Genomic DNA, 23,762 nt, shown 5'->3' on the forward strand with positions numbered 1-23,762 from the left:
CTGCGTTCCACGAGCAGGTTCAATCTTGGGGCTGGCCGGGTCGCACAGAAACCGGTCGGATGTCAGCAACGTTTGTCCTCCCAGGCCCATGTATGCTGTGGAACTCATCAGCAGATGACTTGACTCCAATAGCTCTGGCAGCTGCCTACTAAGAGTGAATAGCTCTGACAGCTGCCTAAAGCGAATAGCTCTGGCAGCTGCCTAAAGCGCTCTCTTATGACAACGACCATTGACACAATCACCAACAGTAGCGTCTTTGGCAGCCGAGCCACGTATTCATTTCCTGCAGAACTAGGACCGGGTAGAAAAAACGTTAGATAGAGCAGCCAGTAGCATTCACGCCTACTGTAGGCGGAGCTGAGAAGTCGGAAGCATTTCCTGCGCGCGAATATCCGACCCGGTCTCACTCTGATGGTGGCATGGGCCCAATGTCCCGATGATATCTGGGCTTCAGCTCAGTCTCGCTTCAGGTTCCAATCTCTATACGATGCACATAGGGCCGAAACAAGTAAAAAGTACACGCACGCGGAGCTTGCTTGGATATATGCACTCTGCACTGTATGTAGGTCGAATATAACCGGCGCTATGAGACTCTCTATAGTAGTGATCCATTCCTGTAATTTCAACGTCTAGCCGATAATTTGTTGATATGAAACGAGCCGAGTAAGTAATTTGAGTAAATTCTTGCTCCTGAGGAAAGGCCCATGGCGAAGGCGAGCGTTGCGGGCAAAAAGCAGCATGATATTACTACGAGCAGCACGGCGACGCAGGCAGTCCCTGCTTCTTGATCACGTTTGTCCATGTATATACTACTTATTTATTTTTATGTTCCCTGCTGGGATTTCTTTTATCGTAATTTATCCAAAGTCGCAATCACATCATCCATTTGCTCGCTGTACTCGCTCAAGTGCCCGACTTGCTCGTGGATCTGCGTCGCGATGCCCGCAATGGCGGCAATGGAGTGCCTGTACCGGCTGCGCAGGCCCGGGTTGGCCTGCGCGAGCACGGTGCAGCAGAGCTGCAAGACGGCCACGTGCGCGTCGCGAGCGGCGGACGCGCCGTCGCCGGCCGGCACATCCCAAGCGGCGACGCCGGTGACGAGATCGAGCCACGACTCCTGGGTGCTCTTGCCCGCCTCGGCAACGGCGAGCAGGATGCGGACAATGTCCACGCACATGGTCGCCTCCCTGTCGTCCGCGACCTCGCGGTGTCTGTGGAGGGTGTTGACCAGGTCCCCGGTGAGGATGGCCCAGCCGCTCTGCTGCAGGAACATGGCGCGCCCGAGGCGGATGGCGACGAGGCCCTCGAGGCCGACGAGCACCGCGGGCCGGAAGTCGAGCTTCTCCGTCGGGCTGTTGATGAAGAGCTCCATGAGCACGTCGACGAGGCCGGTGCCCTCCTCGCGTAGCTGCTCGTTCTCGTCCTCGCGTAGCCAGAGCGTCAGCGCGCGCAGCGCCGACAGCAGGAACGCGTCCTCGTCGGCGCCCCCGGCGTCCGCCGTGTCCCACGTAAGCGTGTGGTGCGCGCCGGTGTGCGTCTCCGCCTTGGCGGCGCGCGCGCTGGGGTCGAAGCCCATGGCGCCGGAGCGCGCTGCGTCCCACCGGTCGCGGACGTACTCGACCGTCACGGACATGGTCTCGGCGATGCCCTTGCGGAGGCGGAGCAGGCTGTCGGGCGGCATGATGAGGGCGTCGAGGCAGTCGTCCTCGAGGGAGCGCACGAGGAAGCTGATGAAGAGGCAGACAATGTCGTACGCGGCGGCGAGGCGCTTCGCGGTCGGGTGGTAGTCGGGGGCGTTGAGGGAGGCGAGCAGCATGGGGATGGAGGAACGGATGTCGATGAGGAGGAGGTTTATGAAGAGGTAGCCAAAGGGCTTCTCGGTGTTGGTGGGGTCCTTGAAGAGAAGCTCCGAGGCCTGCTCAGGGTATGCTTGTAGTAGGCCGGCTGCTGCGCTCGTGTAGGCAGCGCGAGCCTCGGGAGTAGGCCTGCTGGCAACAAGACGCTGTATATATGAAGCCGTTGCTGATATCCATTTTGGATCTTTAGGGATGGCCTGTCTCTCGTCAGAAGAAGCTCTGCAGTAGTCCAGTAGCGAAGACTTACCTCTGGTGTAGAGTGATGTAGAAAGTTGCCCATGAAGGCCAAGTATGTGACACCATCCGTCCCTTTAAAGAGGACGGCCAGGCTCTGTATGACGGCATCTACCTTTTGCGCAAAACCTGCGCCTGGCGCGCCGCCCGCCATGCGGTGCAGCCACGCGCGACCAAAAATGTCCAGCACCATGGCATGGCTCGTGGCGATTTCCGAGAGCGGCGTCGTGTCCTCGACCTGCATCAGCACGTCGGCGCCCTCGCCCGAGTTGACGAGCGTGTACAGCGTCTGGAGCAGGAGTCCCGTCGTCTCGCCGGTGCTGTATAGAGCGGCGGCCACCAGGCTCGGTATGCGCGCTGTAAAGGACGGTGCCGCCGTGTCAGCCGCCGGGAGCAAAATGGAAAAGGTGTACAGGATGGAGACGCCAATGTCGAGCATGTCCTTGGCGTTGGCGTTGGACAGGCTGGAGCCGGTGCGCAGCAGACGGTCGAGGAATCTCGGCGGGATGTGCGACCATAGAGTGCGTACTGCGGCTTCATCGTTGCGAATGGCTGGTGTGTTGTCGAGGAGCGATTTTAACAAGGCCAGGCCGACGAAGCGCTCTGTGTCATCTTTGGATTTAAGCAGCGTTTTCAGCTTTGTGATCTCTTTGTCTTCTTGTGGCTCACGGACTGGGTTGTCTGAGAACTCTTTCGAGGCCATGATGAGAGCGTGCGCGCAACCAACTGTACAAGACCGATATTCGAGTGCCTCTATGCCCCCTACTTGAAAAAGACCCCAGAGTTAACGCGGGAGGCTGAAATGGCTGGGTCACTTCACGATCTCCGGATTTTGTAGGGTAGAGAAAACGTTGAAAGTGAGGCGCCAGTGATACACTGCTCCTTGTGGACCCGTTGTCTGCACTGTTACAGTTGCAACACCAAACGACAAAGAATCGCACCTTCGTCGACGGGTAATATAAAAAAAAACAATAAACCATATATAAAAAATAAACCAAGATACTACGCTGCTAGCATGACTCTTTCCGATTTCCTCAATCTCCCTCCTTGGACGCCGCGTTGGAGGACCAAGCATCAAGTAACGTGGACCAACCAATACGACCCATCACCATGGCAGACCTCGCAAGCCTTCCCAACGAGCTTTTCGACTCAATCTCGGCGCACCTCTCGAATAAAGACATAAAAAATCTTCGCTTAGCGGGAAGGGAAACTCGCATTTTCCTGAAATTTCAACGAGTGTTTCTGAGCGCCAATCCCCGCAATATCGAAGTGTTCCGCGCCGTAGCAGAGCACGAAGTCTATCGCTATCGGGTCAAAGAAATCATATGGGACGAGACACTCTTGCGGACTAAGAGAGACGATAGGCCCCAGAATGATGAGAGAATAAAACTATACCATGAGAATTGTGACATTGATGGCATGGATTCAAAGATGCCAGGTCATGCTATAAGACAAGAGATACTCAAGAGCAAACTCTCTAGCGCGGAAAGCTTGATATACTACGACAAACTGTGTCAGGAGCAAGCTGTTGTCTTGGAGAAAAACCTGGATGTCAAGGCATTTGAATATGGTCTTGAAAGATTGCCGAATTTGTCGCGCGTGACCATGACACCTGCCGCACATGGGCTGCAATTTCTACCGCTCTACAAGACACCCATGATTCGCGCCTTTTCCTACGGCTTCGCGTACCCGATTCCAAAACCTTGGCATAGGTGTGGAGGCATTACTAGATCAAGTCAACGGTGGCAAGATGAGGAAGAAGAGGGAATGACCCGAGCGCTTCGAGGGGCATTGGGGAGCTTGGCAGCTCAGGACCATTCCGTGACAGAGCTGGTTGGGGACGTGATTGGGTTAACCAGCGACGGGAAGAATGGCATCTCCTTCGACGACAACTCCCTAGACTATGAGACTTTTGGCAAAGTCGTTAGGAAACCTGGTTTCCGTCGCCTTGATTTGGCTTTCGACATTGGGAACCTCGCCGACGAAAAAGCCCCTGGGAACAAGCGTCTATACAAGGCAATGGCAGACATGGTTGATCTGGAGCATCTCCATTTCGTAATGACTCCATATAGATTGACATCATACCTCAGATGCGACGGATACACTCAACTTGCTGGGATTCTTCCGGTCAAGAACTGGCCACGGCTGCGCCATTTTGGGTTGACCCGGGCTGCGGTCGCGCTGGATGATCTACTGGGTTTCATCCGAGAACTACCGTCGACACTTGAAAGCATAGAGCTTAGTGACCTAGTCTTCAAGCCATGGAGAAACGGCTACCGCAATCTTCTGTATGGCCTACGCGATTCGTTGGAGTGGAAGAACAAGGTGGGCGCGGAGCGCATCACAGTAAGCATCAGCCTAACGATGTCCCGGGTGCGGAATAATGGCCTAGAGCGGAGGACAGACGGCGGAGAAGTTTGGGTAGATGGCCGAGAAGTCTGGGTAGACGACGAAGCGAATAAGTTCCTGTACGAAAATGGGAAGAACCCATTCGAAGAGCAGAATGATTCACAGTGGTGGTATCCCGTACGTGGTGGAGTTGAGCGTTGGGCTTTTGCGCCAGAGTATGAGCAGCCATGGGTACCAAGCGCGCAGACAGCATAGGAATATAAGTACGTGAATTAGTTAGTAAACCAAACCAAGTTGCACCAAAAAAAACATAGGTGGTCAAAACTTTTATCAAAGCCTAAAATAAATGTTGGTTGGCGGATGATAATAATAAAGTTAATGAGATCGCCGTGGCAGGCCGGACCCACCCAATGCAATCGCGCATCGCCAAGCACCAAGTTAACGAGGTGGCGCAGTTTTGAACCTTTGAACCTTTGAATTTGAACTTTGCAACCACCGCCGCCGGGCTGGACGATGACATAAGAATACGACGACGCGAAAACCACGCCCTCCCTTTAGCTCGCAGGATGCCTGCAGCAGACCGGCACGACCCGTTTGCCCCCGAATCCTCCTCATCGCCGTCGCCCACGACTACCTTGCCGAAGCGCAACCCCCCGTCCGACGACCGAGACGAGCTCGACTTTCTCGGCGGCCATGACGACGGCGACGACGACGACGATGATGGCCACGTGCTCGACGACGACCCAATCCACCACGACGAATTCACCACACCCATCTCCTTCAAGCGCAAATCAAAGCCCTCGCTGCTTGCCAACCCCGGGCGACTGCCGCTCTCGGCGCTGACGGGCGGCGGCGGCGACGGCGACGGCACCACGACGGCGTCTCGGGAACCCCTCGTCGCCCCTCCAGCAGCGACATCCTCACCGCGGCGGCGGCGGCGGCGCGGCACCAGCAGCGCCGCGTTTACAAAGGATGGAGCCAGCACCAGCACCTCGGCCGCAGCGCTCGACTGGCACGTCGAGGGCCCCGGGCGGCGCGTCGCCTACGACGACCTCACGGCCATTGACTGGATCTTCGAGTACACCAAGGAGCGGCAGCGGCTGCGCGTGCTGACAGCCGACGCGCGCGGCCTCGCCGGCCACGCCCGCCGCCTGCTCGACGCCAGCCAGGTCTGGGTCGTCATGGTGCTGACGGGGCTGGCCGTCGGCGCCGTCGCCGCCCTCATCAACATCACCACCGACTGGCTCGGCGACCTCAAGCTCGGCTACTGCGCGAGCGGGCCCGAGGGCGGCCACTTCTACCTCAACAAGTCCTTTTGCTGCTACGGCTACGACCAGGGCAGCAAGTGCGTCGGCTGGCGCTCCTGGGGCGAGGCCCTCGGCCTGCACGCCGTCGCCGCCCGCTGGATCGTCGAGTACATCTTTTACTTGTTCCTATCGGTACTGCCGTCTCCCAACCCCTTTGTTCCTTTTTCGCGTGCGCCTTTTTGCTAATGGGGGAGGATTGTTTTTTCTTGCTAGATCTTGTTCGCACTCTGCGCCGCAGTCATGGTGCAAGAGTACTCGCTCTACGCCAAACACAGCGGCATCCCGGAAATCAAGACCATCCTCGGCGGCTTCGTCATCCGCCGCCTGCTCGGCGCCTGGACCCTTGTCACCAAGTCGCTCGGCCTCGTCCTCGCTGTCGCCTCGGGCATGTGGCTCGGCAAGGAAGGACCCCTCGTCCACGTCGCCTGCTGCTGCGCCAACCTCTTCACCAAGCTGTTCCGCCGTACAATTCACAGCAACGAGGCGCGGAAGCGCGAGCTGCTCTCTGCGGCGGCGGCGGCCGGCATCTCCGTCGCTTTTGGCTCCCCGATTGGCGGCGTCTTGTTCAGTCTCGAGCAGCTATCGTACTACTTCCCCGACAAGACCATGTGGCAGAGCTTCGTCTGCGCCATGACGGCCGCCGTGTCGCTCCAGGCGTTTGATCCCCTGCGGTCTGGCAAGCTGGTCCTGTACCAGACGAAATACAGCCGAGACTGGCACGGCTTCGAAATCCTTCCCTACGCCCTTCTTGGTATTATCGGAGTGCGTTGCCCCCCCTCCCTGTCCCATGACCTACCTACTGTAACAGCTGTACTCCGGGTCTCTTGGAACCCTCTCGTGCTAACAATCGCAGGGCGTCTACGGCGGCCTCTTCATCAAGGCCAACATGTTTGTCGCGCGCTGGAAAAAGGCCAACGCCTCCTGGCTGCCCGGGCCCATTGTCCAAGTGCTGGCCGTGGCCCTCCTGACGGCGCTCATCAACTTCCCCAACCACTACATGAAGGTGCAGTCGACGGAGCTCGTGTCGAGCCTGTTCCAGGAGTGCTCGCAGGTGCTCGACGACCCGGTCGGGCTGTGCACGACGGGCGCGGCGTCGGCGCGCACCGTGGTGCTGCTCCTCTTTGCGGCGCTGCTCGGCTTCGCGCTCGCCGCCGTCACGTTTGGCCTGCAGATCCCGGCGGGCATCATTCTCCCGTCCATGGCCATTGGCGCGCTCGTCGGCCGCGCCGTCGGCATCCTCATGGAGATGTGGGTGGACAGCCACCGCGGCTTCCTCGCCTTCCAGGCGTGCGCGCCCGACACGCCGTGCATCACGCCCGGCACGTACGCCATCATCGGCGCCGCCGCCGCGCTCACCGGCGTCACCCGCATGACCGTCTCCATCGTCGTCATCATGTTTGAGCTCACCGGCGCGCTCACGTACGTGCTGCCCATCATGGTCGCCGTCATGGTCGCCAAATGGGTCGGCGACGCCTTTTCCCGTCGCGGCATCTACGAGTCCTGGATCCACTTCAACGAGTACCCCTTCCTCGACAACAGCGACGAGGTCGCCGCCGTCCCCGACGCGCCCGCCGCCCACGTCATGACGCGCATCGAGGACCTCGTCGTCCTCACCGCCACCGGCCACACCATTGCCTCCCTCCACGACGTCCTCGCCGCCCACCCCTGCCGCGGCTTCCCCGTCATCTCCGACCCCCGTGACGCCGTCCTCCTCGGCTACATCTCCCGCGCCGAGCTCAGCTACAATGTCCGCGCCGCCGCCGCACCGCCCCGCGCCCTGCCCCCGCTCACAGAGGCCTTCTTCGCCCACCAGCCCCTCGCCGACCCCCGCACCACCCTCGACCTCCGGCCCTGGATGGACCAGACGCCCCTCACCCTGCCCGCCCGCACCAGCCTCCAGCTCGTCGTCGCGTACTTTCAGAAGCTCGGCCTGCGCTACGTGCTCTTTAGCGACCGCGGCGTCCTCCAGGGCCTGCTCACCAAAAAGGACGTCTGGTACGTGCTCAACGGCGCAGACGAGACGCGCCGCACGACGGCGGGCGGTGTCGCCGCCGCCGCAGCAGCACAGACTGGTCCTGCTGGTCGAGGGGTGGCGCCGGAAGAGCCGCTGTTGGTATCGGATGATGAAGCGGATGACGACGGCGTTGCTGGTCCCCGTAGCCCCATGCTATAGAACCGTTGATATCGAAACAAGACGGCAAAAAAGAGTCATTGGATATTGCTGGCGGGGTGTATATACATATTTCATTTCTTGTACTAATGCCCACGACATGACACGGAATTTATTTTGCACTGATCAACAATTCCTTGTGTGCAATACTGGTGTAGACAGACATTCAACAACCATTACTAAATAATGACAAAAATCCCAAGCCAATCCAGACGCCATAATCCAACATGTGCCACATCAACAGCTACTACATCCATTGTAACTTCAATACTCAAAGTCATCATCCACAGCCGGCCCCTTGTTCTTGGTGACGCTCTCCTGCTTGCGGTACATCTCGGCGACCTGGCGGCTGGACGTGGCCTCGTCGGGCTTCTTGTCGTCGCGAATCTTGATGAAGCGGGGGAAGCGGAGGCTGATGCCCTTGCCGCCGGCGGGGTCGACGCCCTCCTTGCAGCCGGCCTTGTAGCGGGGGCTGAGGGTGAGGTCGGCCGTCTTGACCTCCCAGACGTACTGGGGCTCGAACCAGACGTCGGGCTGGTGCTGGTTGCCGGTCGAGTGGGCGTAAAAGGGCTTGGGGCGGTCAATGACGATGGCGGACAGGGCCGCGTGCAGCTCCTCGAGCACCTGCTCCGAGAAGCCCGTGCCAATGTTGCACACCGTCTCGTACGTGTCCGAGCCCGGGTTGTAGCAGGCGAGCAGGAACGCGCCGTAGACGGACGTGCGCTTGCCGCGGCCGTAGTAGGCGCCCAGAACGACGAGATCCAGCGAGTCGCCGACGCCGGCGAGGTAGTCCTTCTTGATCTGCGACTTTTTGTCAGTAACGGGACAACGACGGAGAACGGTGTGGGACATACCTTGAGCCAGTTCCGACTTCTCTTGCTGGGCTCGTATCCACTCTCCGTGCCGTCCAACATCTTCACCATGAGGCCCTCGCAGGAAGCCTTGACGCTCTCGTCGAGGAACACTTGAATTTCATCGAGCTCTTGGCCGTCCATCGAAGTGGCAAACGAAAACTCGCCTTCTACGGGCGTAAATGCCTGTTGCAAGAGTTCCCTCCGCTCTCGCAGCGACTTTTCAACAACGGGCTGGCCGTTTAGGTAGAGCAGATCAAAGGCGAAGACGCAGACCTTGACCTTGACGTCTTCCACCTTGACGTCCTTTTTCTTTCTCGTCATGAGCTGCTGAAAAGGCAGCACCGTCTTTTCTTCCGTGTCCCACGCGACCGTCTCACAGTCGAGCACGAAGCTTTTTGTGTCGTCCTTGACCCAGCTGTGCAGCTTGGCGAGGATGTCGGGATACTTCTTGGACAGGTCTTCCGAGTTGCGGGAGAAAATGCTGGCGACGCCCTTGGCGGCATCCTTGTTGGCGCCCGGCGCGGCCTGGCTGAGTTCTTGGGGAGCGTCCTTGGCAACGTAGTGAATTTGTGCACGCTCGCCGTCGTACTTGTATTCGCATGTAAATGTCTGGCCCTCGAAGCGATCCAGGACTTCTGTGATGGCCTTGGTGGGCTTGGCCAACATGGGCTTCAGCGGCACACCGGGTTGCAACTTGCAGTGCTCGTGCAGGTTGAGGATACCGTGAGAGAGCATAGCAGGGATAATGACGTCGTAACTGGGAAGCTCGCTGGAATGCTGTTAGATTCTGCAGGCGAGATAAATTCGACGCAACGCGACACTTACCTGTAGACCGTCTTGAGGATGCTCTCGCCCTTTTCCATATCTGATGTGCTGGGCAGCTTGCCGCGCTGGTCTGCCTCGTGGCAGACAATAGCCTGAGCAAGAGAAACTAGGACCGTCTTTTCTGCGAGGCCTAGTCGAAGTTTCCCCTCCAGGAACCGAATAATGTACTTGGCTTCGCTGGGGCCACCCTTGTCCTTTGTTATGTCAACCTTGCCGGTGTTGTGGGCATCAGAAGCAGAGAGAAGCTTCTTGATACCGTCAACTTTGCGGCCTTGGGCGCCATTGCCCGAGATAGTAGCGATACCCATCAGGCCCTGGTGGACGCCACGAACCGTCAGCGGTTTTGGCTTGAACATGGTTGGTTGCGTGGATCTGCTCTTCAAAGCGACCAGGCCGAGATCGCCAATGTCTTTCTGATCGGTCTTGATGACTTGCAAGCTTCTCCCAGTCGACTCGCCAATGGCCTTCATAATTAGCGACTCGCCGATACCGAGTTCGATACCAGCATAGTCCGGGGCCAGTTTGTTGATCATGAGCAGGACGGTGGGAAGAAGGTCATTGGGGGTCAGGCGCATGACTTGACGCAAGAAAAGCGCACAATGCTCCATGATGATCAAGCGTTTGGTCGTCATTTCGACGAGGGAAAAGGTTGTACACAAGGCAGCATAGGGGACGGGAGTGCCAGCCTTCCAATCGGGGTATGGGTCCTTGGCCTTTGAGCTGAGTTTCGTCTGAGCCAGTTTACGCGCCTTTGCAACAACTTCGGGCTTTTCCTCCCCTTCTATATCGCCTTCGACGTCGGAGCCGGATTCAGAGGCGGCTGCTTCCTTGAACTCCTTGTCGGCGCGCTTCTCCTTCTTTACGGGCGGCTCGGGGCTGGGCTCGACAGAGGATTCGACCTTGACCGGTGAGTCCATCTGTTCCTGCTTTTTGATTGGTTCCGTGGTTGGCACCACGTCCTCATCATCATCCTCGACCTTGGGGCGGCGTCTTCGGGGGCGCTTCGCGACTGGAGCATCTTCGTCGTCTTCTTCTTTTTTGATCGGTGCTTTCGACTCGTTCTTTGCATCCGAGCGAATTCGCTTTTTTGAATCTTGGGAACACATTAGTTGTATGGCCGGAGAAATTCTGAAGGTAGGCAAAAGTAACATACCGGTATCTGGATCAGTATTCTCTTTGGTACTTGAGCCATCGTCGGCAGCTTCAGCCTCTTTCTTCGGCTTTGTTGAGAAAGCAAGCTTGGACTGTCGAGCTGGCCCGTCCGACTTGGCACCGAAAAACTTGCTACAGCAGGACAGTGTTAGCTGTCTGCGACCACGGCACGACGGACACGGACGATGGAGAGGGACAAACGCACCCAATCGACGTCTGAGAAGGCTTAACATACCCCAAAGTGGACTGCTTGGGCGCCATGGTGCTAAAATGCAGTGCGTGAGCACGTCGGAGCACCGAGGTGGCGGAAGAAGTCTGGCGCAGCACCAATCGTCCCAAAGCTCTGGTTGAAGCCACCGTGAAGAAGCGGCAGGCTTGGTGATGGCGAGAGATGGTGGCGGTTCCGGAGGAAATTTGCAGCAATGGACGGCTGAAATGGGACCTCAAAGTACCAGCCGCGTTGCTGGCGGATTGGGAATGGTCCGCAGTTAAATAGTAGCAGCTGGGACTTTTTTCACTGGCTATCGTTGATGTGACGCGGCGACTGTGTCGCAGCATTTCGAGGCGGGCAGCTAACTTTGGTTCTAGGCAGAACCGCGTTAAGTGGGCGTGTCGTGACGCGCTAGCTGCCTGCAACCGACGCGAACTACACGTGACAGTTTGCAACTTGTTCAGGCAGCAACGGAGACGAGATGATGGCATAAAAAGTGATATTTTCAATAATGAGGGTGTCTGTCGAATTCTGCATCAGTTGATGAGAGGAAGCGAAATGGCGTGCTCTCCGACTGCGACGTGCTGAATGACTCTGGCAGCCTATCGGCCGTTGATCTCGATTTGGTCGCAAACGGAACAACGGGCTAGAAAATGCAAATTTCATTCTGATTGCCTAAATCTTAGTTATTCTTCTCTCGTTGTACGAAGGTTGACCCCTTCTGCGGTCCGTGGCTCCGTCACATGAATCTACATCGATTGCCTGCTAACACGAGTGCGCTCGTCACAGATGCCATTCGCTTGTAAGATGGGGAAATTATTTTCAATATATTCATCACATTATGTATTGAGTATAAATCGATCCAAAACCGCCTTTACGCCTTGCCCTTGCGCTCCAGCTCAGCCTGTTCCTCCTGTAGGATCTTGGCGTCAATCTTGGCGCCTCTGGAGGGCTCGTTGCCGTGCTCTCTCGCCTGCGGTCAAAATGTCAGTCTCGTTTCCCTGCCACGCGCCGATGGCACTTACCGGAGCGGTAGGGTCCTCCTTCATTCTCGCAACTTCGGGGCTGTCCTCGTCCTCGTTCGCTTGCTAGGCGTGTGTTAGTCGGTCTGTTCCCGGTTGCTCAATAACGGGTATGCGTACCTTTTCGGCGGCGACGCGGTTGGCAAGGGAGCGCTGGTCCTCTGAAAGACGGGTCAGTATTGCTATTTACGATTTTTGATTTCCCGGGGAGACGCACTGGGATCAGTTTGGCTGTGGGAGTTTTCCTTGCCCTCCTCAAAGGGTTCGTCCTTGTGCTCGGTGGAAGGCATTTTGAAGTGAGTAGTTTGAGTTTTTTAAAAGAGTGATTGAGATAAGATATATGAGATGGACAGAAGACACAGCTTTTATACGTTATGGCGACTATGCGTCGACGAAGCTGACTTGCAGCTCCATAAGTACTCACGGTCTAGCTCGCATTACATCATGACTCCGTCACCACGGAATAGCTGCCAACCCTAATGTTCCACATTGGATCCGGTAGGACCAACCTATGGCTAAAACTGGTCGAATTGGCTCTCCATCTCCCTCCGTAGTTTCCCTGATTGGCAGTAGGAGGGTTCTGGAAGATCTCAACGTGGCTTGGCAGCTCAAACCGGGTAGCTGGAAATACCCGCCATGGCGCATCCCGATCAGCGCAACTACGTCACCGCTCGCGTGCCAGTGATCGGACACAGAGCATTGTAGACTTTTACTGTGGTTTCACGTTGTATCTATTGGTAACTAATGTGTATATAGCTTATATAATTTATGTATAACAAAGCTGATATGGGGATGCTTTGTTTCAATTCTACCGCCGCAGGTTCATGTACAACAACGCTCAAGCCGCCACTCTCACCAGCCCATTGAGAGCAAGGCCCGCGGCAGCGACCTCGCCTATATTTACCCAGTCAAGCTACACACCGTATTAGCTCCTGACATCAGCAAAAGCACAGCTTCCTCAACTCACCAATACCACGTTGGGCTGGTGCGACCACGCCGCGACGCACCGAGCAACCTGCGCCTGGATCGAAGCCTTGGAGTTGGTGCGCGCCGCGTCGGGCTGGTTCGGGAAGACGACGTCGCCAAGCCTGTAGTTGAGCATGTGGTTCATGATACCCATGAGCCGGCCCGGGTCGCCGCCGGGCGGGCGGTCGACGGCGCACGTCGGGAACGTCTTGTCGGTGATGCCGTACGGCGTCTCCCAAAAGTAGTCGAATTCGTTGATGATGTAGTCGACCTTGGTCTGGTCCATGCCGTAGTCTGTTTTTCACTCTACGCGTTAGCCATATGCGAGGCAGATATTCTCCCTTTGAATCCGACGACGGGTCAACGCACCCATAAACACGACGAGCCTCGTGCCCGCATCAATCATCTCCCCCAGCGTCGGCCACTCCTCCTTGGCCATGACGCCGCGCGGCCGTAGCACGTACTGCACCAGCCCCGCGCGGCGGAAGGCGGCGTCAAAGGCCTCGACGGGAATCCTGTCGCCGTTGGTCAGCAGCAGGGTGACGACCTCATCCGGGTGCATCCCCATCCAGGCGGCCAGCGCCCGCAGGTACGCGTCGAGCGGGCCGGCGTCGAGCTCCCAGCAGTACGTGTGACAGAGTTCAATGGAGCCTCCGCCGGCGCCGGCGCCGGGGGCGGCGTGCGTCTGCAGCTGCAGGAAGCGCACGCCGAGGTCGAGCTGCGCCGCCGCCGACACGTATTGGTTGTGCGTCGGGAGGGTGCCGACAAAGGCGCTGTTGTGCGCGCCCATGTGCGTCATGGCCGAGTAGCGCCGGCCGCAGTACTCGTCCCGCCCGTTGCACGCGGCGAGCGCCGGGCCGAGGAGCGCGAGAAGCGGTGCGAGGCGGCGCATCGTTGGCGGGACAGCAGAGACGAGGTATGGTTGAGCGGAAAATGACTCTTGGTTTGGCCTTTTGTGGGAGAGGCGCAGGGAAATAAGGAATCGAGGGCTTGCGGCCAAAAGGACCCATTCAAGCCCAGTCTTGCTGTATCGCCAAGGCTGCCGATGAAATGTGAGACAGTAGTGTCGCTTATGCGACGATTGTCGGATTGTTGACTAGCTCTGATAAACGGATGCAAAATACAATTTTTCCTGATCATCGCAGTAGTATACACACACTATGTACCACCTGTTGCTTTTACAGTGCGGCTAAAAGATGGCGGTGGCAAAGGAACGCCAATGAATGTGGCTGCCAAGGTCACCCACCCGTCCTTTGTTCTCTTAACAATTATAATCCAGAATGGCCATCTTGTAATGTTGCGACCCTTAACACCGAATACAGCAAGAGGTGCCCGGGCTACACCATGCATCAAGTCCACCTTGTCGAGAATATACTTTTCGAGATTCAACTTTGCCTCTAGATGAACGCGCAGTACCCAACACAATATACAAAAAAAAACCATACAAAAAACATACAAGACAAGTGAGATAAAAGACCAAATCTACGCCTTGTACAGCAGATCAAGGAAACCCGTCGCCAGATCAACGACGACGCTCTTGTTCGGCAGGGAGCCAGCAACACCGTACAGCGCGGCCGAGTCGCCCACAGCCTTGCCCTTGGCACCCTTGCCCTCGACGACGCGCACGCGCTCCTTTTCGCGCTCCTCCTCGACGGCCGTCTCGAGGTCGGTGATGAGCTTGGACCAGACCTTTGTGATGGGGAGGGTGACGGCGACGTGGATGGCGGGCGGGTTCTGGAGGGCGTTGAGGTGCCAGCCCTTGGCGGACATGGCGTCGGCAATGTCGTAGATGTCGAGGTCGCGGGCGGTAAAGGCGACGACGGACACGAGCGGGCGCCCGATAATCTCCAGCTCGCCGGCCAGGGAGGGGCTCTCGCGGATGGCGTCGGCAATCTTCTTGGCGGCGCCGACGATGCGGGCGCACGAGTCGACGTAGCCGGCCTCGCCCATGGCCATGAGGCTGGCCCAGCAGCCGGCGATGAGCGCGCCGGGGCGCGATCCCGCCAAGCCGGGCGAGGCGTACACGCCGCCGGACCAGTCCGGGCACACGTAGTACTGGTACGTGCGCAGCGCGGCCGAGCGGTACAGCACCGTCGAGTTGCCCTTGGGCGCGAAGCCGTACTTGTGCGTGTCCACGCTGATGCTCGACACGCCCTTGACGCGAAAGTCAAACGGCTCCGCCTCGAACCCGGCCTTTTCCAGGCACGCAATCACAAACGAGCCCAGGCAGCAGTCGACGTGCAGCCACAGCTTGCTGCGCACCGCCAGCCGCGACAGCCCGCTGATGTCGTCGATGATGCCGTGCGGGAAGTTGGGCGCCGACCCCACGAGCAGGATCGTGTTGCGGTTGATGAGCCGCGAGACGCCCCGCAGGTCCACCTGGTAGTTGGGCGCCGGGCAGTCGACAAAGTGCACCTTGATCTTGAAGTAGTCGCCGGCCTTGCGAAAGGCCGTGTGGGCGGTGATGGGGAGGATCCTGGGTCGGTCTGCGTTAGTCGTGAAAGGGGCAAGGGCAAGAGGAGAGTGAGGGGAGATGGAGATGGAGGCTTACATTTCCGGCTCCGTCACGCCGCGCTCGACGTAGGCCTTTTGGCGCGCGGCCAGGCAGGCGAGGAGGATGCTCTCGGTGCCGCCGCTGGTGGAGGCGCCGGCGGCGCCCTGGGGCGAGTGGAACATGTTGAGGACCATGCTGACGACCTCGGCCTCCATCTTGCGGACGCCCGGGAAGACGTCCGGGTGGATGGGGTTGGCGACGGTGAAGAGGCCGTAGGCGTCGGTCTGGAGCTTGAGCAGGTCGGCCTCGCCGTGGTAGACGGCGCCGGACACGTAGCCGTCCTCCCAGCGGGTGTGGTCCATGTTGGCGAGGGCGTCGAGCTCGGCGCGGATCGTCTCCTCGGGCAGGCCCTCCTTGGGCAGGGTCAGGTAGCGCGTCTGGGCGGGCGGCACGAGCTTGGCTTCCATCTTGTCGAGCGACTCGCGGACCTTGGCGCGGACCTGGGCGCGCACACCCGGCGCGCGCAGGAACCAGCCGTAGAGCACGCGCCGGATGTCGCGGTACAGCTCGAGCACGGCGCCGATGAGGCCCCGGCCTTTGAGCTTCCAGTACAGCCGTCGGGTCCAGCGGCTGACAAAGTAGAAGAAGACGATGTTGCGGAGCCTTGGGACGGACAAAGGCAAGGTTCCGAGGTTAGCGACGGGGTCAGGCGCACAGCAAGTCTTTGGGGGAAGGGGCCTTACAGGTCTAGGTTCACAAGGCTCAGGGACAGGGCGGCCGAGCTACCGGGCTTGAGGGCGCCGGAGCCGCGAAGGCTGATGGGCATGCGCGACGAGCCGGGCATTGCTGTGATGTCGGCGGCGGCGCAGCGCGCGTGTAGGCACGGAGGGGGCGGGTTCGGTCTCGGTTATATGGGGTATTCGGGAGGGAGAGCGTTATCGATGGGCGGCCAATGCGGGTATCGAGAGCCAATCGTCGAGAGTATGAAAAGCAAAGCAAGGTCTTGGATGGGTATAATTGATATAGGATTAGAAGGAGGAGGCAAAAGAAGGGAGGGGGGGGGAGATTTAAAAAATATATGGTGACGTCGAAGTAACGGCCAGAGCTAGTTACACCCACTATAAAGTCAGTCCAAGATAGAGTACCTCGGCAGGGTGGCCCAAACCGTCGGCGGGGAGTTCCAGCGCGCTAGGGCTACTAAAGTGCCTACAGTCCAGCATCGAGGCGCTGTGAGGCGCTGTAAAAAAGCGAGAGTCGGCCGAGCAGGCTGGCCAGACGGGAGGCGGGCGACAGCCTCTACTTGGACATTTTTATTGCGGGGCCGGCCGACTCGGGCGGCGGCACTCCGGTCCCACGTTGCACGTTTGCACCCAGTGACCTGCGCTGGCTGGCAGCAGGGGTTAGCCATTTTTGCTTGGCCTATTCAAGCCTAGGAGCTTTCGATAGTATGCTGTGTGTATGTACATAATGAAGTTGTTAGTGCTCCCCGGATATTTAGTCGTCGTGTCTCCCCTAAACGTCACCCAATAAAGTCGTTTGGCAGCGCCGCCATGCCGTGGACCCCACTACCACGCACCAATCACATGCGCTCCCAGAGCACTGTTGTCCAACGGGCAAGAGATGAAGAAAAAAAAGAAAAAAGGGCACCCCCCAGCATGGTTCGTATGGCATGTCCTTTTATAGATGAGCCGCATCATTCGCAAAAGCGGAGCGCGGTTAGATTACAACCGCGCCATTCCTTTTGTTTCCCGCAGTCCGGATACGGGTTTCCGGTGGAGTATGCCGGACGGAGCATCCCGTTTGGGCAGGCAGGTCACCCAACACTAGATCGATTCATCTAGACCTTGGATGTGACCTGACGACGCGAAATGCCACGAATTCGCCTTGATGGATGACCTTGTGGTTTGCCTGTGTGTCCTCGGCTGTCACATTTTGGTAGCGAAGCAATCATGTCTCCATCACCACTCGCGACACCTTGGCTGACCACATCTTCTCCGTACGGGAAAATGCGCAGTAGAATGCAAGCGGCTTTTTTCTGAATACTGTCAAGAAATATCCGTTCAATATTCTCATCATCTTATTCATTCTCAGAGCCATGCAAATCATCATTTCTTGCACCTCCAGCCTTTCTGCCGCTGCACTGCACCGCGCTTGGCACGTTCTGCCCTGGCGATGCAACATCTCTCCCTCAAAATGTTGCGGCGAGGCGAGTTGGGAAGCTCAACGTATAGATCCGACATCCTCCAGCAGAAATGTCATGTTATAGACTAGAACCATGGTCTTCTCTGTCTTTCGTGGGGAAGGTTCGTCGGGGCAATCCGGGGGGCCCGCTTCGTGGATCGGCTCGTTGCTGCCTGGACAAGGCTGTAGTCGCAGTTATTTCTCTGTAGAGAGTCGATTAAGAGGCATTCATTCCTAAGGATAGTATTGTTGGTGCTCACTCCGCCCCAGCTTCTGGACGTGTTTCACGGGACAGCGCGTGGCATATCCAGAATCGTGCTCCGGTGTCAGGGTGCCAACTCAAGTCACACACCAGCTCCAGTACCGATAGTCTCGCCTTCCGTAGAAGCGTAAACAACCTGCGATGAGCTTATTAGGGCTACAAGTGGCCCCTTATGTGCCTCACGGCAACCACACTCCGCGACGCTCACGCCTGCACTGCCTGGGCCAGTGGCGCTGGGGTGAGAAGAGGCAACTCGATGCATGTTGCGGGCTTCTGCTTTTGAATAGTACACTTTTGTCAACAAGAGGCTGATGAGGAGCAGCAATCTCGTATCTTTTAGAAGAGGTCAGGCGCCCTCGGGTCTGTGCTAGCTCTTCCATTCCCGAGACAATGGCTTGCATGAGCATGCGAGACCTGGAGCCTCCTAGGCGTCCTGAAAGCCCGCCGTTAAAAGGAACGTTGTATCAGAGGAAGCATAAATTCATGGATAAATGCTACTTTCTTTCAAGAAGGAACTGGGCAGATTCACAAGCAGCGGACGAAAGAACTGTCCAGATACCTAGTTATAATTTAGGTATAGTATAAACGTATGAAAAGGAAGAGAGGTTGCATGAATCAGTCATAAAAATATACCATTTAATTCAAATTTTCTATCCCGCCTGTTCTAGAGTCACAGCCGCAAGCCCCCGAGCATCTGGCAGCTGCCGCCGCATGATCCTTGGCTGCAGCCAACTAGGCACCAGCGCCCGTTTTCGACGCAAAAGTGGCAATGACTCGTTTCCAGTCCAAGGCGAAGCACATGTCAACCCCGTCTATGCTACCAGTATGGTCGGGCTGGGATGGTGGCGATGCTCAGGACGTCATCAGGCTTCGGATGTCTAGTTATCACAGTCTGAATTTTCCCGGCAAGGTCTATCTAACTATTGGGCAGCCCCAGATTCGGCATCGAGGCACATCAATTCCTGGGGGGGGCTTGGAACTGGGGAAGTAGCAGCCTATCAACTGCATATAATCTCTTTGAAGTAACGGATGGTGTGGCCACCCTATCCTTTGTCACATTTAAGATTTTTTTTTTTTTTTGAGTCACAGCCTCACTATAGCAGGTCTTATATATGAGCTGTCGATCTTCCACTCCCGTACCTTTTTTGTGGTCGGGTGCAGGCTGGGACAGCAGCCACTTGACTGACACGTCAAAGCAGCAGATGCAAAAGGACGTAGATGGCGGAAGGGTCGGTGAAACCACACTGGCGATGATTGGTTATTTGCTGCCAGTCCAATTCAAGGGGTGCGAGCCTTGTGTGACGACACCGGATATTGGATATTATGAAAAAAAAGCCTGCCAAGAGGTGGTGTGAGACATGGGGAGGGGGGGGGAGGCAAGGGATGATGTCCTGCCAGTACTCCAAAGTACTCCGTACTTTGTACGCGCCCGGGTTGGCAATAGCTGAGACGAAAGTGGCAGCAAGAATTTCTACACCTGACAGTTACAAATACTCCTTTTTCGTACGACAGTCAGGGGGATTGGTCGTGCCCATTTTCCCGATTTATCCGTGCATTATCCTGAGATGTTCCTGTGAGTTCATCATACTCTGCAAAGCCATTGTTTAAAAAAGCAAAGAAACAAAAAAGGCTTCAGTACCCCGGAGAAGACAGGGCTTCCCCGGTCGTATCATCACTAGCCGAGTTCATGGTTTTTATTCTGCATCATTCGACGCTGGCCTCCAAAGGACTGGACCTTGCCGAGTCGATTCATCACTGGCTAAATTGATGGCTAAATTGAAACAATGTTTCGCCTCAGAAGTCGCGGGCAGGCGTGCCCTTGAATCCATCATCGGCTAGAAGAGTTCATGGTTTGATTTGTTGCAACTTAGAAAATGCCAAACGTGGCGAAGAGGCGGGTTCGGTAGTGTTATGCTGTTTTGCTAGCTCTATTCCAAAAAAACTTCAATGACTCAACAATTTCACTAGTAGTAGGTAAAAGTGAAAGGACAGATGGATCGGACCGGGCCGTTCCAGACCGCAGATCATGTGCGCTACAAAAAGCATATTGGGCCAACGAATATAACTAGTTAGTTCCCCAACCAAGAGACGAAGCAGTGACATGACAATCTTTACCTTGCCATTGTACGTATACTTTTATACTTTGATACTTGTACTTTGTACGTAGTTACTTGACATGGCCGCCTTTTGGCCACGGTGGATGGCTGGAGGCTGCTCCGAGCGACCGTCTCATTCGTCGAGGACCTCCAGGGTGGGCGCTCACGCAGATCCTGGTATCAAAAAGGGAAAAGGCAACAGGATAGACACATCGATTTGCCACATGACTCTGCCTGATTGCCCTGCGCGACTTAAGGCACCGATGCGACGCTGCGGTCGAGTTATGCGATGATGCATGTAATCGAAGGCATATCGCTCACCGACAGTCGCAGCCGGGAGGCACAATTCATGAATTTATGCAGCAAACAAAGACACCAACATGCACAAATGTGAGGGGCACGATATGGACAGTTCTAGCCAATGTGTACAAAAGCGGAAGCCACCAACCACATCGGCGAGCTAGGGGCGTTGTGGCTGCGCCAGCTTCCCGCCTCACTTGTTCCATTGGCACATGAATAATAGCTATTACTGATTAGGTACGGATATGGTTCCCCATGATCCAGTGGCCAGCGGACATGCACTGCCGTACGGCCAGTTTGTCACGGTCCACCGAAGCCCAGGGCAGACCCGGCGTTTCGATACCGAGGCGCTGGGCGACGGGCGCATCCTTGCTGGTCAGCGCCGCCTTTTCTGTCCCTTCTCTTTTGCCCGTTGAACATGTCGTGCATCGTGGCAAGGCGACCAGACGTGCACACGTGGCCCACCACCCCGTCGTCGCAGAAACAGACGTCGTGGCCGATGAGGGTGTTGCTGGTCGGGCTGAGATATGTACGCCCAGGGCGGTGTTTAAGCCGAAACATAGCTGGCTGTGTCGACCGACGGCCTGGGCCGGGTGTGTTTGCTGGCTGCTCTTGCCTCGAGTTGAAATACCGGCCTGCACCCAGACTGATCAAGGTCCGGATTCTTACTCCTACAAACCCAACACCCAAAGCAGTGAATGATCAGAGTAGCCAAGACGCTCCATACCCCAGCTTCTCCTTGACCACAACCAGTGCCCAAGCCCTCCACCGCTTTAAACCCCCAGCCTCTTACATGAACTACCATGGCCCCCGGTCTCATCACTACCCTGTCCTCGGAGGAACCACAGGGCCTCCTCCGGGATGTGGCCCGTGACGAACGGCCCGCCGCATCGAGCTCGACATCGTCGTCTCGTCAGGCGTCTCCCACATTCCACGCTCTCCAGCTGGGCGGCCCCTTTATGAGCGGCGCTTTGCCAGTCCCCGATGACCAAGCGATCAAAGACAGCGTTCTTAGCATCAGCCAGTTCAAGCAACAGGTTGCTGAGCTCCAGAAGACACAGACCGAGCAGCAGCGCCAGCTGGACGAGGTCAAGGACCAACTGCAAGGTAAATGACCATGGCTGGGCGACTGGCTCTTCCGCTTTGCATACATGTGCTAACTCCCTCCCTCAAGTAAGCGCAAGCCCACGACTCACCAGAGCCTACTCGGAGGGCTCGCTCCCGCCGCCGACGACAGCGAGTACCGGCCGGGATACACCCCCGGGACGGGCGGTGCCCAAGAACGATGCTCGATATCAAGCTACAGTGGAAGACTGCACAGAGTCTGACGGCGATGAGGACATACTGACGCCCACCTCGGCTCCCGGTTCCCCTGCCGCTGAAAAAGACGGCAAACCAGACCATGACAGGCCTGGACGGAACCACACATTCGCCGCGTCGGCTCCTACTTCCCCGTACTCAAACCATGCCTCCACTACAGAGACGGCATCATACACTACCGTCCCAAAAACCAAGGAGGTGCGGTTCTCGGACCGTCCTCCAGTTGTACTACAGCGGAGTGCATCCGCCCGTCACCTGTCGTACCCCGGTAGCACATCGCAGCACACAAAGTCGCACCCAACACGTGAGAGGGCCCTTTCGCTGCAGGACGAGCGATGGGGACCCTTGTTCACGCCACAGGGCAAGGCGACAGTCGGCATGAGAAACGCGCTGCGTGGCCTGGCCACCCACTTGGTGAGTTGCACGACTTGGACGGGACGGCGTGCTACGTACGACAGAGCAGTGCTAACAGACATACCAGATTGAAGTGTATAAGCCAATCTACTCCATGGTCGTGACACCAGGCAAGCTGCTAAGATTCTACTTTGACTATCGCTTGGACAGAGAAGCTGTAGAATTTACTCGTGAGTCTCGAATCGTCAATTTAAAGACGGCAACGACGTGCTAACTTTGTCTGTCTAGGAATCTTCAATTTGACAACCCCCGAAGCCTTGAAAAACTTGGAGAAGCTCTACCTCGGTTTGCAGTGCGATTTCCATCTAGTCCAAGGCGACTCACCCGGCACCCGGCACCGGCCCTACATCCCGGCCCTCACCCCCGAGGGGTTCGTACAGTGGACCGTCATGCTGATCCGCGCCTACCCCGAGCAAGAGTTTGCGCGGCTCTCTCGCGTCTTTGAGGAAATGGCGCTGGAAGCCGTGCCGGAGGTGCCGTCGCGCGCGTGCGACGACCAGCGCTCCCGGCGGCTGCCGCGGCAGATCTCGCGGCACCTCTTCCCCGCGGAGCCCAACGTGGGCGAGTTGCAGCTCACCACGCGCGCCTTTTTGGAGTGGCATCGCAGCCCGGACAGACCGGCGCTGATCCACTCCAACTCGCGCAACCGGCAGGAGCAGCATCTCCACAGCTCCGGGCGGGACTACGAAACGGAACCGACGCAGGTGGTGGTGCTGCCGCACGGGCGCATCACCGCCGAGGACCGCGAGGGCCGGTCGTCGCGGTACAGCAAGCCGCACAGAGGGGACAGAGGGGAGAGCCCGAGACGGAGCTCGAAACGGTACGATGGTAGACGAGATGGCAAGGACTCGGACAGGGATCGGCGCCACGGAGAGCCAAAGTACAATGCGCGCAGCTTGGACGAGTCGCGACACCGGCGACGTGATGCCAGAGGATCTCGCGCGTGACGGAATGTATTACAATGTAAGACCACACAAGTACACTAGCTTTTAGCTTTCACTAGTTGGATTGAAATGAATGGCCTAATTTGTTCCGCCGAAGCGGCTGAAAACGTATCTTGACAATATATGCCGCCTACACCAGCCTTGGTCCGACGAGACAGCCGCATCCTCAGGCAGCTCATCCCATTAGGCAGTCAGGGTATGCCTTGGACTTTTGAAGTGGACGAGTTTTTACAGTTCGATTCCGCCGGGGGGGGGGGACGGCGGCGGGCTGAAGGTGCCCAATTGCCCCCGTCATGCATCCAGGGCGACAGACAGCATGTCACATCATACCTGCATTTGCATCACCTGCAGAGGCCAGCGCAGCGGTCTAGGCCCCAGCACTGGCAGGGACAAGGCACTATATACGATAAAAAAAACCTGCAGTGTAAACCCGGTACGGTAAACCGTTCTACAAAGGGAACATGTTCCGCACGGATGATTGCATCGAGGAGTGCGTCTGGCCCTCGCCATGGTTCCCCTCGTGCGCCGCCGTGCTTGCATCTGCCAGCTCTGTTTCTGCCAGCGCACAAGGGGGGCTGCCGCATGAATTACAGCAAGGCTGTGACAGCGCCAGGCAGCAGCGATGACAGACAGGACGAAGGTAAGGACGGGTTGTTGGAGGCCAGCGCTCTGCTATGCGCTGGATGCATGCAGGGGCAAAGCTGGCGGATTCAGCAACAACACGGCCGGGCAAAAGCAAGAGAACAGGCCGCGGAAATACCTTTGACAGGATAATCCTGCCGCTTCGTATTGCCCCCCCCCCTCC

The 23,762-nt window shown here is 57.3% G+C and overlaps 9 protein-coding genes across 9 annotated transcripts; 3 read left to right on the forward strand and 6 right to left on the reverse strand.

Annotated features, from left to right (window-relative positions):
- Window positions 1-847: 847 nt before the first annotated feature.
- On the reverse strand, window positions 848-2,793 carry CCM_01051 (uncharacterized protein; the record flags this gene model as incomplete). Its single annotated transcript, XM_006666209.1, has 2 exons — window positions 848-2,053; window positions 2,104-2,793. 2 exons carry the CDS (start codon window positions 2,791-2,793, stop codon window positions 848-850), a joined length of 1,896 nt encoding a protein of 631 aa, XP_006666272.1.
- A 407-nt stretch (window positions 2,794-3,200) lies between these two features.
- CCM_01052 (Cyclin-like F-box) lies at window positions 3,201-4,694 on the forward strand (the record flags this gene model as incomplete). Its single annotated transcript, XM_006666210.1, has 1 exon — window positions 3,201-4,694. One exon carries the CDS (start codon window positions 3,201-3,203, stop codon window positions 4,692-4,694), a length of 1,494 nt encoding a protein of 497 aa, XP_006666273.1.
- A 311-nt stretch (window positions 4,695-5,005) lies between these two features.
- On the forward strand, window positions 5,006-7,919 carry CCM_01053 (voltage-gated chloride channel; the record flags this gene model as incomplete). Its single annotated transcript, XM_006666211.1, has 3 exons — window positions 5,006-5,915; window positions 5,985-6,508; window positions 6,600-7,919. 3 exons carry the CDS (start codon window positions 5,006-5,008, stop codon window positions 7,917-7,919), a joined length of 2,754 nt encoding a protein of 917 aa, XP_006666274.1.
- Window positions 7,920-8,180: 261 nt separating this feature from the next.
- On the reverse strand, window positions 8,181-11,008 carry CCM_01054 (DNA ligase (Polydeoxyribonucleotide synthase); the record flags this gene model as incomplete). Its single annotated transcript, XM_006666212.1, has 5 exons — window positions 8,181-8,717; window positions 8,771-9,539; window positions 9,596-10,688; window positions 10,749-10,879; window positions 10,953-11,008. The coding sequence occupies 5 exons, from the start codon at window positions 11,006-11,008 to the stop codon at window positions 8,181-8,183; spliced, it is 2,586 nt and encodes an 861-aa protein (XP_006666275.1).
- Window positions 11,009-11,832: 824 nt separating this feature from the next.
- On the reverse strand, window positions 11,833-12,270 carry CCM_01055 (uncharacterized protein; the record flags this gene model as incomplete). Its single annotated transcript, XM_006666213.1, has 4 exons — window positions 11,833-11,931; window positions 11,984-12,046; window positions 12,101-12,141; window positions 12,198-12,270. 4 exons carry the CDS (start codon window positions 12,268-12,270, stop codon window positions 11,833-11,835), a joined length of 276 nt encoding a protein of 91 aa, XP_006666276.1.
- Window positions 12,271-12,818: 548 nt separating this feature from the next.
- Window positions 12,819-13,838, reverse strand: CCM_01056 (PLC-like phosphodiesterase, TIM beta/alpha-barrel domain; the record flags this gene model as incomplete). Its single annotated transcript, XM_006666214.1, has 3 exons — window positions 12,819-12,893; window positions 12,948-13,240; window positions 13,316-13,838. The coding sequence occupies 3 exons, from the start codon at window positions 13,836-13,838 to the stop codon at window positions 12,819-12,821; spliced, it is 891 nt and encodes a 296-aa protein (XP_006666277.1).
- Window positions 13,839-14,428: 590 nt separating this feature from the next.
- CCM_01057 (sphingosine-1-phosphate lyase) lies at window positions 14,429-16,848 on the reverse strand (the record flags this gene model as incomplete). The annotated part of the gene is made up of 5 exons (XM_006666215.1): window positions 14,429-15,422; window positions 15,498-16,103; window positions 16,184-16,286; window positions 16,606-16,634; window positions 16,718-16,848. The coding sequence occupies 5 exons, from the start codon at window positions 16,846-16,848 to the stop codon at window positions 14,429-14,431; spliced, it is 1,863 nt and encodes a 620-aa protein (XP_006666278.1).
- Window positions 16,849-17,660: 812 nt separating this feature from the next.
- Window positions 17,661-19,484, reverse strand: CCM_01058 (uncharacterized protein; the record flags this gene model as incomplete). Its single annotated transcript, XM_006666216.1, has 5 exons — window positions 17,661-17,794; window positions 17,974-18,191; window positions 18,617-18,717; window positions 19,302-19,354; window positions 19,472-19,484. 5 exons carry the CDS (start codon window positions 19,482-19,484, stop codon window positions 17,661-17,663), a joined length of 519 nt encoding a protein of 172 aa, XP_006666279.1.
- A 1,598-nt stretch (window positions 19,485-21,082) lies between these two features.
- CCM_01059 (uncharacterized protein) lies at window positions 21,083-22,960 on the forward strand (the record flags this gene model as incomplete). Its single annotated transcript, XM_006666217.1, has 4 exons — window positions 21,083-21,386; window positions 21,454-22,013; window positions 22,081-22,183; window positions 22,242-22,960. 4 exons carry the CDS (start codon window positions 21,083-21,085, stop codon window positions 22,958-22,960), a joined length of 1,686 nt encoding a protein of 561 aa, XP_006666280.1.
- Window positions 22,961-23,762: the final 802 nt, after the last annotated feature.

This window comes from Cordyceps militaris (genome assembly GCF_000225605.1).
Source record: "Cordyceps militaris CM01 unplaced genomic scaffold CCM_S00001, whole genome shotgun sequence".
Taxonomy (NCBI): Eukaryota; Fungi; Ascomycota; class Sordariomycetes; order Hypocreales; family Cordycipitaceae; genus Cordyceps; species Cordyceps militaris.